General features: G+C 38.9%; 1 protein-coding gene across 10 annotated transcripts in view; it reads right to left on the bottom strand.

The window, feature by feature from the left end:
- The window catches only part of SOX5 (SRY-box transcription factor 5), a 296,501-nt gene that overhangs the window by 35,011 nt on the left and 248,187 nt on the right, over window positions 1–13,303 (bottom strand). For all 10 annotated transcript variants that reach the window (XM_071551297.1, XM_071551303.1, XM_071551302.1 and 7 more), the window contains one exon: window positions 3,936–4,113. In XM_071551297.1, coding sequence (XP_071407398.1) covers window positions 3,936–4,113 — 178 coding nt within the window. The remainder of the gene's footprint in view (window positions 1–3,935; window positions 4,114–13,303) is intronic.

Consider the following 13,303-nt stretch of genomic DNA (forward strand, 5'->3'; position numbering starts at 1 on the left):
CTGTAGATTATACTTATTATGATCTGCATGTGATTTGTAGGATAGAATACTGATGGGAGACTCCAAGCCCCAGTCTATTTTTCAAACATTAAAGGAGAGGCTAATATCTATCAATCTCCCTCCCCCTCTCCACATCCCCACACGTGTGCGCACGCACACACTTCTTTCTGTCTTTTAACTAGGGCATAAAAATGGCATAAAATGAATCTGTAATATGAAATTGCCCAGAAAAGGGACTTCTGTTTGTGACATGAGGCTAAATCTAACCAGATCCATTGGTGAATTGTGACAGATGGAGGGACTGTGAGACAGAAGGCAGGCACTAATCACACACAAAATGACCGGCTTGCCTCAACATGTTCCATGGATTCCAGCAAACTTTACACCCTAATCCATTTTTAGAACAAAAAACATCTGGGCCATAAATCCTCTAATCTGCCAAAACACGCTATTAAATCCCATGATTTGTTGAAAAACACTAAGATTAAAGAAAGGAAATATAAAATGGCTAACTGCCGTGTTAGGAAAGTGTTATTAATACTCTTCCTTTGTCTCAATTATGAATGTTCTGTTCCTAAAGAGCCTTGTCTAATCATGTCAGATTACACATCCTTGTTGTATTGCTAGACTCTTCTATCTGATCCACTGATTGCCAAAAAACGCAGGACATTGTCTTGCTGCTTAAAACATTTCAGGGGAAGAAGCTGATGTCAGATTAGTTCAGTGCTGTGCTGCTGTCAGGATTTTAGTTTGGTTTGGGCTTTTATTGTTTTTTTTAGACTGCAGACAGAGTGGGAGTAGTATTCCCATTTTCCTTGGAGTGCAAAAACTAGAAAGAAAAGTTTCTGTGTGGTTTGACTGCTGTTAATTGTACTAACAGTTAGCTTTTGGCTAAATCCCCAGGAACCCTAAGAGTTTTATATGAAATAACTTGATTCACATTGCTTTTATCAAATGACCCAGTTCAGTAATTCCCAGCCAAGGGAATTCCAGTAATTCCAGCTTTCCCTGCATAAGGAAGGATAGAGCCTGCACCAGTATCAGTGCCTTCCAGGTGATTTTTCTCTTATATTTACCTCTATTTTATCAATGTGCTTGTTTTCTTCCCCAGTTTGCATATGTTACTGATCAACCTTGCATGTAGTCAGAATAAATTAAAAAGGAAGCAAACAAACAAACAGTAGTATTAGTGCTGGTTGTGCTGTTGATTAGAGTAGGTATAATACTTTCAATCTGTAATAGAGCCGAATTTGCCTAGGAACTGGAATTCATGCCCTTCTCCAGACTATTTGGCTTTTCCTGAATACTGCTATCTTTGAGACAGTTTGGCACATGACAGTGAATAAAAGCAAGCACTCCTTATGTTTTTCAGTAGCTGCCAAGATGCTGGTGTGCAGAGAAATGATTAATATAGAAGCGACTTGAATGTAAATTATTGTTGTTTAGGGTAGGTGGTGAATTATTGACAGAGAGGGGAACTGCATTACATAAAATGCACTTAGTTACAAGGATTGCCAAACTAGCACAGAGATGTTGCAGATAATGGCAAAGAGCAGAGAGAAGTTGTTTCTGTTTTTAGTACATGGACATATGCCTGTTCCCAAAAAGAAATGCTTGGATTTAAAGTCATACATGAAGCCATGACATTTGTGACTGCTCAGTCTGTAGCACTATTTACATGCTATAAGGATGGCTCTGGAAAGGGCTGTGTATCCGTATTCCCGAGTGCAGCTACTATGCTGTTAATCACTGAAGCTCTAAGTTTACGTCCCTCAAAGACAACTGAACGATACATGAGTATTTCTCCATGCCATGAGAGCTGAGGAGCCTGAAGAACTGCTTTCAGTGAACAGTTTTAATTTCAAGTTAGCGGTGGTGAAAAGTGACAGCTCAACTGCATCCCAGCAAGGTGGGCTGTGCACACCTAGGACAGACAACTTGTGGCTTGTGTTGACAGCTCCAATCATTCAAATGGTGGAGGCAACTATCTGGCAAATGTCTGAGTGTTTCCCAGTGAATTTTTGTAGAGGGATTTATCGCTCAAGGTAAGAAAGTGATCCAGTTGAGGGACCTTAGTACCTTTGCTAAAAATACTATGATTTTTTTTTTTTGTGGCTTAGCTCATGCTGGAAGGTTACTTGAATTTTCATGCTCACTTCAAGATCACCAAATGGTTTCCTTACAGTAATGAGTTCAACTTGTTTAACTTTGGTTGGATCTGACCTAGCAGTTGGCAGAAGACTCTCTAGGGTGTTCATGAGCTTTTCCTTCATCTAGTCCTCCATTAAAGGATAAACCTTTGTTAGAAGTACATTGTCTGTCCAGCTCCTGCACCAGTTAAAGAAGGCTTATCTTATATATACAGCATGCACAGCAACCTCAAAAAGTCACTTTCTATATTTGTAGCCGAGAGATATACAGCAGTGAACTCTATGTCATTAACAATAACTTAAGTATGTTATCTTTTGCTTCACAGTTTTCCATGGTTTATTAATGGTATAACACATTAATTCTTCTTACAAGAGTGACCTTTAAAGCTCTGTTCATCCTCACAGCTTTTATCCAATTACATTATCACTCATTACAGGTACAGCATTTCAAAATCTGCATCTTGTTAAAGGAAGTAAATTGCAGGGGTCTTAAACCTATGAAAAAATCAGGTGTGTAGGGAAAGAAGATTGGAGAGGAGAGGATAACAGATGTCTTGCCACTGAGATACAGGTCAGATGCTTAACTCCCCATCTAAACGTGATGTTCACTGTACTTAAGGACAAAAATTCTAATGTGAAAAAAATGAAACTCTATGCATTGTGCATGGGGAGCAGCAGGGTCAAGCAAATTAAAGATGAAATACATTACTACCTACCATAGGTAAAGAGTGTAGGGTTAATAACAATAGAGGCACTAACAATTAGTAATGTAATATTTAAAAAATATTTCTACAGTTTTAATGTGTCATACCAAATAAAGTTTACTGTATAGCACTGCTATTTCACAGAAACAGTTTCTGATGGGTTTGACCTATGGCTTCTTTTGGGTTTTTTGTGCCGTCCCTGAAAGTGGCCAGCAGGTGATGCTTTAAAAGAAACATGACAGACAGACAACAGAAAAGGTACATCTACCTCCCTTAATTCTCAAAACAGAGGTTGATTTACATACTGAAATCTTAATTCAGGTTATATTCAATCACTTCATGGAATAAAATATTTCAGTTACAAGCATGAAGAATGGGGGGTGTATACATTTTTCTTATACACAAAAAGAGCAGTCCCTTTAACACATCAGACTTATAAAATCACCACTAAGACTGTTACTATTTATATGGTTTTTTTAGGCAAAGATGTAGTTTTGGCAGGAGGAAGAATTATCACTATTTTCTGGAACAACGCTAAAAACAGCCTTAGTCAAGACTTTTAGCAAGATACAACTTCAAATCTGGGGTTTTTTTTAAAGAACTTAATTATTGTTTTGCTTATTACACCAAGGTAAAATAATATTCCATGCAGCTTTTGAACAAACTAAGGTTTAAACCTGTAATTTTGGAAAGATATAGACTTCTAACTTTTAGGGATATTTTTGAAAGTTTATCTACTGCTTTTAGAGGACATAGTATAATATCACTGGTTTTTAATGCCCACCATTAGACAGGTTACTGTTTTTAAGGCATGCCATGAAAAAAAACAGCATTTAGTAACTTTTACGTAAAGCAGTATCTGAAATAACACAAGTCTTTGTTTTCTGAGTGTGTAAAAGCTAAGATACCCCTCCTGAAAGGTAAGTCTCTATGAGTTTCTTTACTGACATCAAACAAATGGAGTATTATGGTGAACTGATGACAGCTCCTAGACCACTGCCTGACACTGTCTGATAAATGCCCACTTTCCATTAATACCTATTAACTGTTATGAGGAGGAACACACAAGTCTGAGCTTTACCTATTGTGTTGGCTCTGGCTGAAGGACTAGCTAATGTTGCTGGCACAGAGGACTTTAGTGAACTGGCCCCACTATTTATTCTCAGAGTCGGCATATGAGGAGAGGTGGGTGATGTGGGAGACTTGCCATCAGATGTCTTGGGTTTGGCCGAAAGGTTCAGAGGCTGGGCCACTTCATCCTATGACAAGCAGAAGAGAAAAGAATGTTATTACAAAACTGCTGTTAGCACAACACCGTCCAAGCAAAGACAGTTCTTTTCAGCTCATATGAACTTCTAAACCTGAAAGATTGTATGATATATATGAAGGTCAAATGTGATATCATCTTGTCACTTCAGTTTGGAACTGAAATGATGGATAAACTGGAAAATTAGCATGACATGATCAGAGAACATCGTCCATTTGCACTTTGGATGAGAGTTGTCTCTGAAGAAATTACTCCCATCAATAAGATATATGCTTCCATCATGAAAATGAAGAGCAATTTTACAGTTATATTTCTGCTATTTTAGTTTAAATGTTATATTCATTAATGAAAGAAGAACTGAAGAGCTTCTTCACTTAAAATTCAACCACCACCATCCAAACTGGGCAAACGTGTTTAAGTGAATGGAGTTTCAGTTGGGTTATTTTTACAGTCCTTATTTTGGTTGGTTGGTTGGTGATTTGTTTTGTTTTGTTTTGTTTTTCCTTTCCTTTCCTTTTAATCTTTTAATTGTACTTTCCCCTGAACCTCCCAGGCTTAGAATTCCAAGCACAGAAATATCACAGGAAACAAATACTTCTCTTCCACCTTAACAAGAGAGAAGGAGAAACCTCCCTTTCTTTCCACAAAATCTGAAACAATAACCTGGATAATTCTGCATATAGCTGTAGATGTTTTCCTCTTCTGCAAAGCTGAACCTCCAAATTTCAGTAATTATTATTATGTGAAAATAGAAAGATTGGGTGACATTTTTTGCAGGGTAACTGGAATTATTCCTAAACCTGGCTTGATTACACAGAGTGACAGACAGTGCAATAAAACACATTAAAATTCTAAGTCATGTAGCTTTGTTTGACCAAAACAAAACACAGTAAGAGAAAAAAATCCAGCTGAATGAGAAAAGGTCTTTCAACAAGGGTGTATTTTAGAAGTGATTTTAACTGACTTTTTAAATACCCAGAACTAATGAATATGGTATTAGATCAAATCATCACATAATAGCTTAGCTCTTCTCTGACACCATGTCTTAGGAAAGTCATTCTTTAGCTACAGGAAGTGTTATATCAGACAACTGGATTTCAGCTCCAGGCACTGAAGAAACTGATTTTGATCTCTCTAAATTCTAAGTGCATTTAGTTTTATAGAATTATTTCTGACTTAGAACAATGCAAAGCTGACTGGAATTAGACTCATAATGTTTGAGTGCTTTACTGTTACCACTAAGGCATCTGTAACTACTATCATATAATACTGATTCTTTTCCACAGAGGGTGGTGCTGCCATAAAGAAAGAATTTTATAGTTGCCTATTGCTTATGGAAGTATGATGTAGATGTACATCACCAAACACAAGACAGTTCTGCAAAAGACTGTCATATAACTTTTCCATTGCTTAAAGAAGAATGCTTTGAGCAAAGCACCTTTGTTGTATTTGATTATTTCTACATAGTTTTGGAATAGTCAAAGCAGACAAACACATCAGAAGCATAGTGGACAAAACTGTCATCCTTAAAGTGGTGTTTAAGCCATCCCAGACACAACTTGTGCATAAAATAAATGGGAAAAAAAATTAATGCATTGAATTATCTTAGGAGCCTCTATTCTGTGTTCTCAGAAGTGAACTAGGCACCTGGAGGGCAGATGTCTGTTGATCTTTTAAGAGACCTAAGCTGCAGAGTTAAAAATGTTACCAGTATAACCAGCATTTGGCATTTTAAGAAGGGGTTCATTACTTTACAGAAATACAAGTACATTGTATTAAATAGGTAAAAATGAAGATAAAATAAAATTAGAACAAAATAACCTACTGGGCAAATGCAAGGGGACTTGCTCAGCTGTTCACTCAATTTCAATTAACAAAAAACCCAAAACAGAACAGTGCAAGCATAATGTTGTGAAATCAGTACTGAGATAGTTGCATAAAAGTTTTAAGTACAGATGAACCAATAAACCAACCAAACACAGTGACCCTGTGCCAGATAAGGATCCCTGAAGAGCAAAGTCATCTCTCCAGAAGGCAGCATCAGAAGCAAAACAATCCTGCCCACAGACTTGTTTCAGTTCAGTCCAAGAGGGGTTAGTTTCCCTAAACATTCAATTCTTGAGCCCTGTTGGAAGTCTCAAGAAAAGGGACTGATTAGTCCCACACATGGTGGCACAACCTGCAGTATGCAGTCCAGCCACTGGAATCTGACCAAGAGCAGCAGCAGTTCCCAGGGAGCAGCAATCCCTGATGAGAATGGCTCTCACTTGCTGCGAAGGCAGCTTGGGTTCCAACCTGCATCCTCATGCTGGAAAGCTATTTTGCTCTCATCCTTTCACCTCAATCCCTCAGCTATCCCGTTTCTACAGAGTTTATTTCCTTGCCTCCTCTTGATCCTCCTCACTTCTGTTCCTTTTTTTTTTTTAATTCTGGTGTGAAGGCAAGGTCTTGTGCAACCACCAAAGAACAGTGGTTTTCACTGAAGGCACCCAGCAATGAGGCTGTCTGTGCTGCAACTATTCTTGGTAGTAAGAATGCTCTGCTTCATTCAAGTCAGCACAGACCTCTCGGGAGCCAAGAAATATAAGGCCTTGTGGAAATAATAGAAGTCGACAGTTCCAGAGCTGATAAATGTCATTCCAAATTGCCCCTTCATTCACTTTCATTGTGTGTTCAGGCTAATGGTAAATTAATCGGAGGTCACAGAAGCTTGGTTCTCATAAAGGAGGATAAGTAAACAATTTTCAGCTATTTTATGTATTTACAAAATGATATTACTTCAGTGTTTGGTCTTCATAACATTTTTACTTCTGCTATTTCAAAGAGCATTCTCAAATCCTCGCTGGAAGTCAAATGCATTAAAAATTCAGTCAGACAGTTTAGAAACCCTACGTCGCATCATGAGTTGGTAATAATTTAAGTAATTTCCTTTACCACAGTGGAACTACACTGATTTATTCCAAAGGATTCTAAAAAATACCTAGGAGACAGGTAATAACATACAATTGTGTTAAGTGTAAAGATGACTGTTAGGGCCTTCACTCCTATAGTCAGTGAAACATTTTACTCTTTCTCCTTTCTGCAGCTATAAATTCAAAATCCTCTGCTCTTCCAGTTTAAATCAAGAACTGCACTGTCTTCATTATTGATCTGAGCCTGTATAACCACAAGAAGAATTAAGTGTTTGTCTACCTTTAATTTTTAACTATAAAACCTCCCAGCTAGCATTTTGTCACATTACAGATTAGCAGGCTTCACTTCCAGTTATATCAAGATTGTGTATAAGTGCAGCATGACAGCTGGGGTAAATAGGAGAAACAGAAGAAATAAAACCAGATGTAGTATTTTCACTTCAGGTAGATGGTATCTCTCAACAGCCAGGAGATTCGATTTTATGCAGTGGATCAGAGAATCTGGAACTACTCCCTGCACTTAGTTTTTGTTAGAGAAAGTATTGACTGATCCCTGCCTTTTCTGACATGCAGTTATTCTAAGATGCCACTGATAAGGGTTTTTTATTTCCCAAGTCAGTATTTTTAAAAGACTAAAAGTCAAACATCTATTTATGTATCAGCCAAACTGATTAATCCTTAGACCTGAGGATTTTAAGACCCAAAAGGCTTGTAATAATATAAACACATGTGATGAAAGTAAAATATGATCTTGATTAAAGGTTCTGAGATGTCTCTTTTAAAGTAGCACATTTGTCTAACAAAACAAAACACACACACACACAGAATAAATGTAGTGAATAAAGCATAAGCAAAAACACATGAAGAGGGGCTAATAAAATTAAGCATCTACAGCAAGAGCAAAGCCTTGGTAAAGAGATTCCCATCCCCTGTATCACAGCAGTGTCCGAACAGTTGCTATTTTAGGGAGAGCTGGTTTGCTTCCCAAAATTCCCAGGACTGGAAGACTGTCATTAACTAAAACTTGAGTTTGGAGAACTTTAAATCCTTGATTTGCTCTAGATATTTTCCCCCAGATGATCTCTAGGTATACAAGGGAAGAAAGAAGATTCCTTCACCTACACCAGATTTTGGGAGATAAATAAAATATTCAGGAGCTGTGTTTTGTAGCTTCACTCATCCTGGATTAGTATAACTTTGAGCTGTCATATTTAAGCATTAGACACAGGAAATCTCCAAATGTAAGTGCCTGACAAGCAACGTGTAAACAGAAATACTACTGGCAATTTGAGTGTGCATCAAACTGCTTTTATAAGGTTTGCATGGTTCTTTGAAAAGGTAACACACCAGGTTAACACAAAGTGCTTATTAACACGGGAGGAAAAAACCAAAAGAGAGGGAAAAGGAAAGGATTTGGCTACAGTCCTACAGCAACTCAGCAGCAGAGCTTCAGACAGACCCAGGAATTCTGACTCACAGTCACCAATCTTGAAATAGTTGGCTGAAATGGTGTCTTTTCTAATCTTTCAATCATGCTGTCTCTGTTTATTTCCTCCTAAGACAAAAGGCTAATTTATATCTATGAAGAATAGATATGGAAAAAAGAGAATAAAGTCAGATTTTGAGAAACTCCCAAAACCATTTATAAAGTGGCATGTTAAAAATGGCACCAAGAGCCAAATAAATGACTGATAGCTCAGATGAATGAACCAGTCTCAGGGAATGAAAAAAAAAAGGGGGGAAGGATGGGGAAGAATCCAGACAATTCATTATTATTTGATAATCTCAGTCCTTTACACATATTTTAAAGATTAGGGGACTATTAAAATAGTTACTTAATTATTGTACTGTCACTTAAATCCAAGTGCTGTATCCCACAGTGGCACACACTAAAGGTCCAGGTTGCATGGTTTATTACAAAATCATAAACTACTCTGTGTATCATCTGACTGGCAATACAAATGGGCTTAAATGACCTGGCATAAGCACAGCCTAGCCTGCTCTGCTAAAGAGGCTTTTCATGACCTCTGGGAACACATTCGCCACATCTTGCTGCCTATTTAAATGACCTTGACAGTACAAATTACAGCCAAATGAGTTAGAAATAAGAAGCCAGAGAGGGGGGTTTCTAAAAGAATGCCTCTATCACCTCACCAGAAACAAAGCCTTATTCCCCCACCCTGGTTCTGTTTCGTGGAGATCTTCATTTCAACAGAAATGCAAAATACAGAGCCCTTACTCGCATGTCTGGGGCAAAGACAATGATGTTATTGTTGCCCACTGAACAATGCAGCCACTCAGTAGCTTATCCATTCAGTCTTGTGCTCATCCAAAAATGTCTAACTGAAGTATATCAGAAACTGAGGGGCAACAGCATAGATGCAAAGAAAATCCTTTGGCATCAGTGTCCCTCAAGATTACAGTTGTCCACACACTCACACAAAGACACTGGAAGCTTTCTTCACATCCCCTTCCTCTGAAGCCACTCATGGTAAAATTATCAGTACTGATAATAAGAAGCCGAGAGGTAAAGGCAGTTGTGAAATATGTTGTATAAATGAATCATGCTGCTGATATTATCCTCACTGATGAAATAATTGTATTAAATTAAGCAGGGATGTTCACATGACAGGATGGGTGAATTAGATAATGCTCATCTGCAGCTGTACCTCCTCCTGCCACATTCTCAAGTTTTGATTAAGAATAATGTGTCCCTTCCTGCGAAGGTGGGAATTTCTCTAACTACATAGAAAAAGAGATGACACACAAAAACAGGCATCTTGGTTATGATATGATAACAAACACAACAGAATTATTCTTCAGGTTCAGAGAAGTCAGTTTATCATACTCTTGTGCCCAGGAGTTTCATCACCAAAAGTAGAAGGTATGAGTAGACTGGTTAGAAAGGAAAAGGCACCAAAGACAAGGCACAGGGCAAGTATTAGGAAAAACTGTCTTCTTTCTTTCTGATTCTTCAAAGTGCACAGACTTTTCCTTCTGTGATAGCTGCAGAAACATCTCTGTCTGGATTTTTTTTCTATACCCAGAGCAGCTTGTTTTAATGGCGTTGCTTTGTGTTGCTTTCAGAAGGCAGACACTTTCTGGTCTCAGTGCATGTTACCCAACCACAGTTAATACTTCCAGACTTTACTGATACTGCCCAAATACTCTTATTCATGGGACTCAAAACTAAGGGGGAAACTGAGCTGTCTTAACTTGTGACAAATACTCTTTTTGCTCACTGGTCTGCTCCTTTTAGGGGACTACTCAACAAATAAATTACTCCCAAATGCTGAATTATACACTGGGAGTATTATCACCCAGCTTCCATTCCTGTTCGTGGGGGAAAGTGGTGCAGAAACACACCAATTGAATCCGTTTTGCAGCACCAGGGACAGACAGGACTTACCCAGTCTTCTTGTGTAACACCAGGGGCTCTCAGTGAGGATATTCTCTGGGAACTTTGTCCTCTCAGAAAGATCCCTAACATCCTCCCCTTTCATTTTTTTTCACAGGAAGCCTAGTTGCCACAGAAGAAGTCTACAAGTTACAAAGACTAATTTGCTGCCCTGGAAACCCCAAGCTTTTGATTTTGTCTGGTTCACATGTTGTCACAGTAAAAAACAGAGAGCTGCTAGGTGGTTTTCTCTTTGTATCCAGTGCTGTTTTCCCAAGCTGTACGCAGGATTCACAAACAGATACAGAAAGAACAAAAGAGGAGCATGCAAAATGACCTGTTTAGAAACATGGCAAGCCCTGGAAGCTGGATGCCTTCCCCTCCTCCCCACAACCTTTTTATCCCATGTGTGGCACTTACTTTATAATATCTCTCTATTATAAGCCATGGAATACAGATGCTGAAATAATAGAGGACAAAATGCCAAACAAGTCTAAGATCATTTTAGTCCTCCAGCTAGCTCAGACATGGAACAGTGTGGGATGTTTCAGCTGCAGGGCAGCCTAAAAGCAGTGACCGGAGAGGGAGCAACGTAACTCCTCAAAATCTACATCAGATGATGACCTGGGGCAAAGACGTTCAGTTTGTGTAGCAGCTGGTCAGACCTCTGCACACAGAACCCTAAAAGCAACTCTTTAAACATCTTCAGGAAAGACAAGCGCCGCACTGGGACCTCACCCTTTGGGATCTTGTGGAGCACAAGGCAGGCTGCTTGCCTGGCCAACAGAACACACCAGTGCATGCAGCTTAGCAAAATCAGCAGACGGGTATGTGTTTACCCAAAATTCATTCGTTTAGTTTCATAAATCCTCACAGATGCATCCTCCAAAGCTTCTGGCTGGCTTTGGACTGTCAAAACGCCCACTATCCTTGTGAACTCTCCTGATAATCTCCACAGACAAACAGCACAATGTGTTTGAGGAAACTGGCTGGTATGAGATTTCTAGGCTATTTTTGCTTGATCATGAGTTTCCAGCCACACCAACCTCTAGGGAAACCTCATGACTTATGGATGTTTATCCCAACCCAGATCCAAACTTCAAGCATTCATTTTCATCCATACAGAAGTAACTGACTTACTCCTATCACAATTATTCTGCTGCTTGGGCCCTTCTATTTGACTGAAATAAGCAGAAGTGAGAGTTGCTCACCACACATCTTAGGACCTAATATGTGGTTTTTTAGTACTGTATGAAAAAAACCCTGCAGGAACAAAGCTTTTAGTATTTGCTGGCACCTCATAATGAAGAAGTTTCTTTTTGTTCTGCATCTCCAAGTGAGTGAAAATTTAACTCGGTAGCCTCATTTAAAAGACAGCTTTGGTGAAGCTGCTTCTGAGTAAATCTTGCCAGGTTTGGCCTGAAATGTGAAGGGTCCATGTTGAGTAAAGATAAAACAAGAGCAAGCACAGAGAGACCAGGCACTTGGGGTTCTGCTAGTCCGTATTTCATGTCAGACTTGGGTGCTGTTGTTAGCTTTTTGCATCTAATAATTATTGCTCAGCTGTATTTCTCACATCACTGCTGTACCTATTTATTTGGTATAATGCTATTAATGAAGTGCTTCCCTAAGGCGGCTCAAGTCCGTGGCTAAGCAGGAAGAGTGATTTAGGCACAGGTCAGCAGGGATTGACGCAGACACTGCAAATCTTCAGGGAAAGACAACAACTGATTTTTCATACTTTTAACCATGCAAATCTCTTTACATGCGGTAAAAATCATTAGAGAGGATCACAAAATCGTGAGGGGACAGGAAGGGAAAGGATTCTTCCTACAAAGAATCCTTCTTCTAAACTGCTGCCACTGAAATACATAGCAAGTAATAAACTGTAAGAAGAAAAAAAAATCACTTCTCCAGTGTACTGTAGGAATATTAATTAATTAAAGCTCATAATTACTCTGACAGCTTTTGCCTTATTTTACAAATGGGAAGAATAAAGCACAAAGTGGCTAAATGATCTGTCTAATCTCACATAGTGAGTAAACAGCTGAGTCATAAGGCACAGCAGAGCAACTGCCACTCTTAACACAGACTGGTGTTTGGGGGTTTCTTTGATACTGTACTGAACTTCCTAAAATGTCCAGCTGTTTCAAAAGAAGTTCCAAGAAGTAGTAGTTAACAGTCAGATAGCTTGACATGTGGTTATGTATTCCTGAACTTGTGCTGGGTAGAGCTGGAGTGGTCCATGCCCCGGAGTGTGATGATTTCTAGGTTGAATATTGGTTAGATTTTTGGTTTTAATGCTTTCTACATAATTCTGTCGCAATAAAACCCAAACCACTAAACTTGTGGAGTTGTGTCCCTAATAATGCCCTCTCCCACCTATAACAATGCTGTTTTAAAAATGGAAATAGACATAAGATTGGATTTTGTTCGCTGCCTAAATTGAACCTTGAGTCATCACCTTCCAACGAATAATCCCCAGTAAACATTACACAGAATGAACAGCAATGAAAACAACAAAACCTGAAAGGACAGGGAAGGACTTGGAAGGAAATAAAACAAGGACCTGCAAAGCCAAACAGCATTACAAACTGGTACATTTTAAATGAACAACAAGAAAACAGAAGCCACACTGATCAAAGCCTCCCACCTCCTCTCTGTGGTGGATGACACCTTCGCTGGGAGCACACCACCACCTCTAACCCCACACCTGCAAAAGGAATTAATTTCAAAAAGAATACAGACCAAAGCGAACCGTATCAAAACAAATTAGCAACAGACCCCTCCTCCTGCTGTGGTCAGGCAGGAGAAGCAAAGATGCTGCACAGTTGCTAAGATTCAAGAGAAAAATGACAAAACAAAACCAGGGA

Source organism: Pithys albifrons, chromosome 3 (assembly GCF_047495875.1).
Source record: "Pithys albifrons albifrons isolate INPA30051 chromosome 3, PitAlb_v1, whole genome shotgun sequence".
Lineage (NCBI taxonomy): Eukaryota > Metazoa > Chordata > Aves > Passeriformes > Thamnophilidae > Pithys > Pithys albifrons.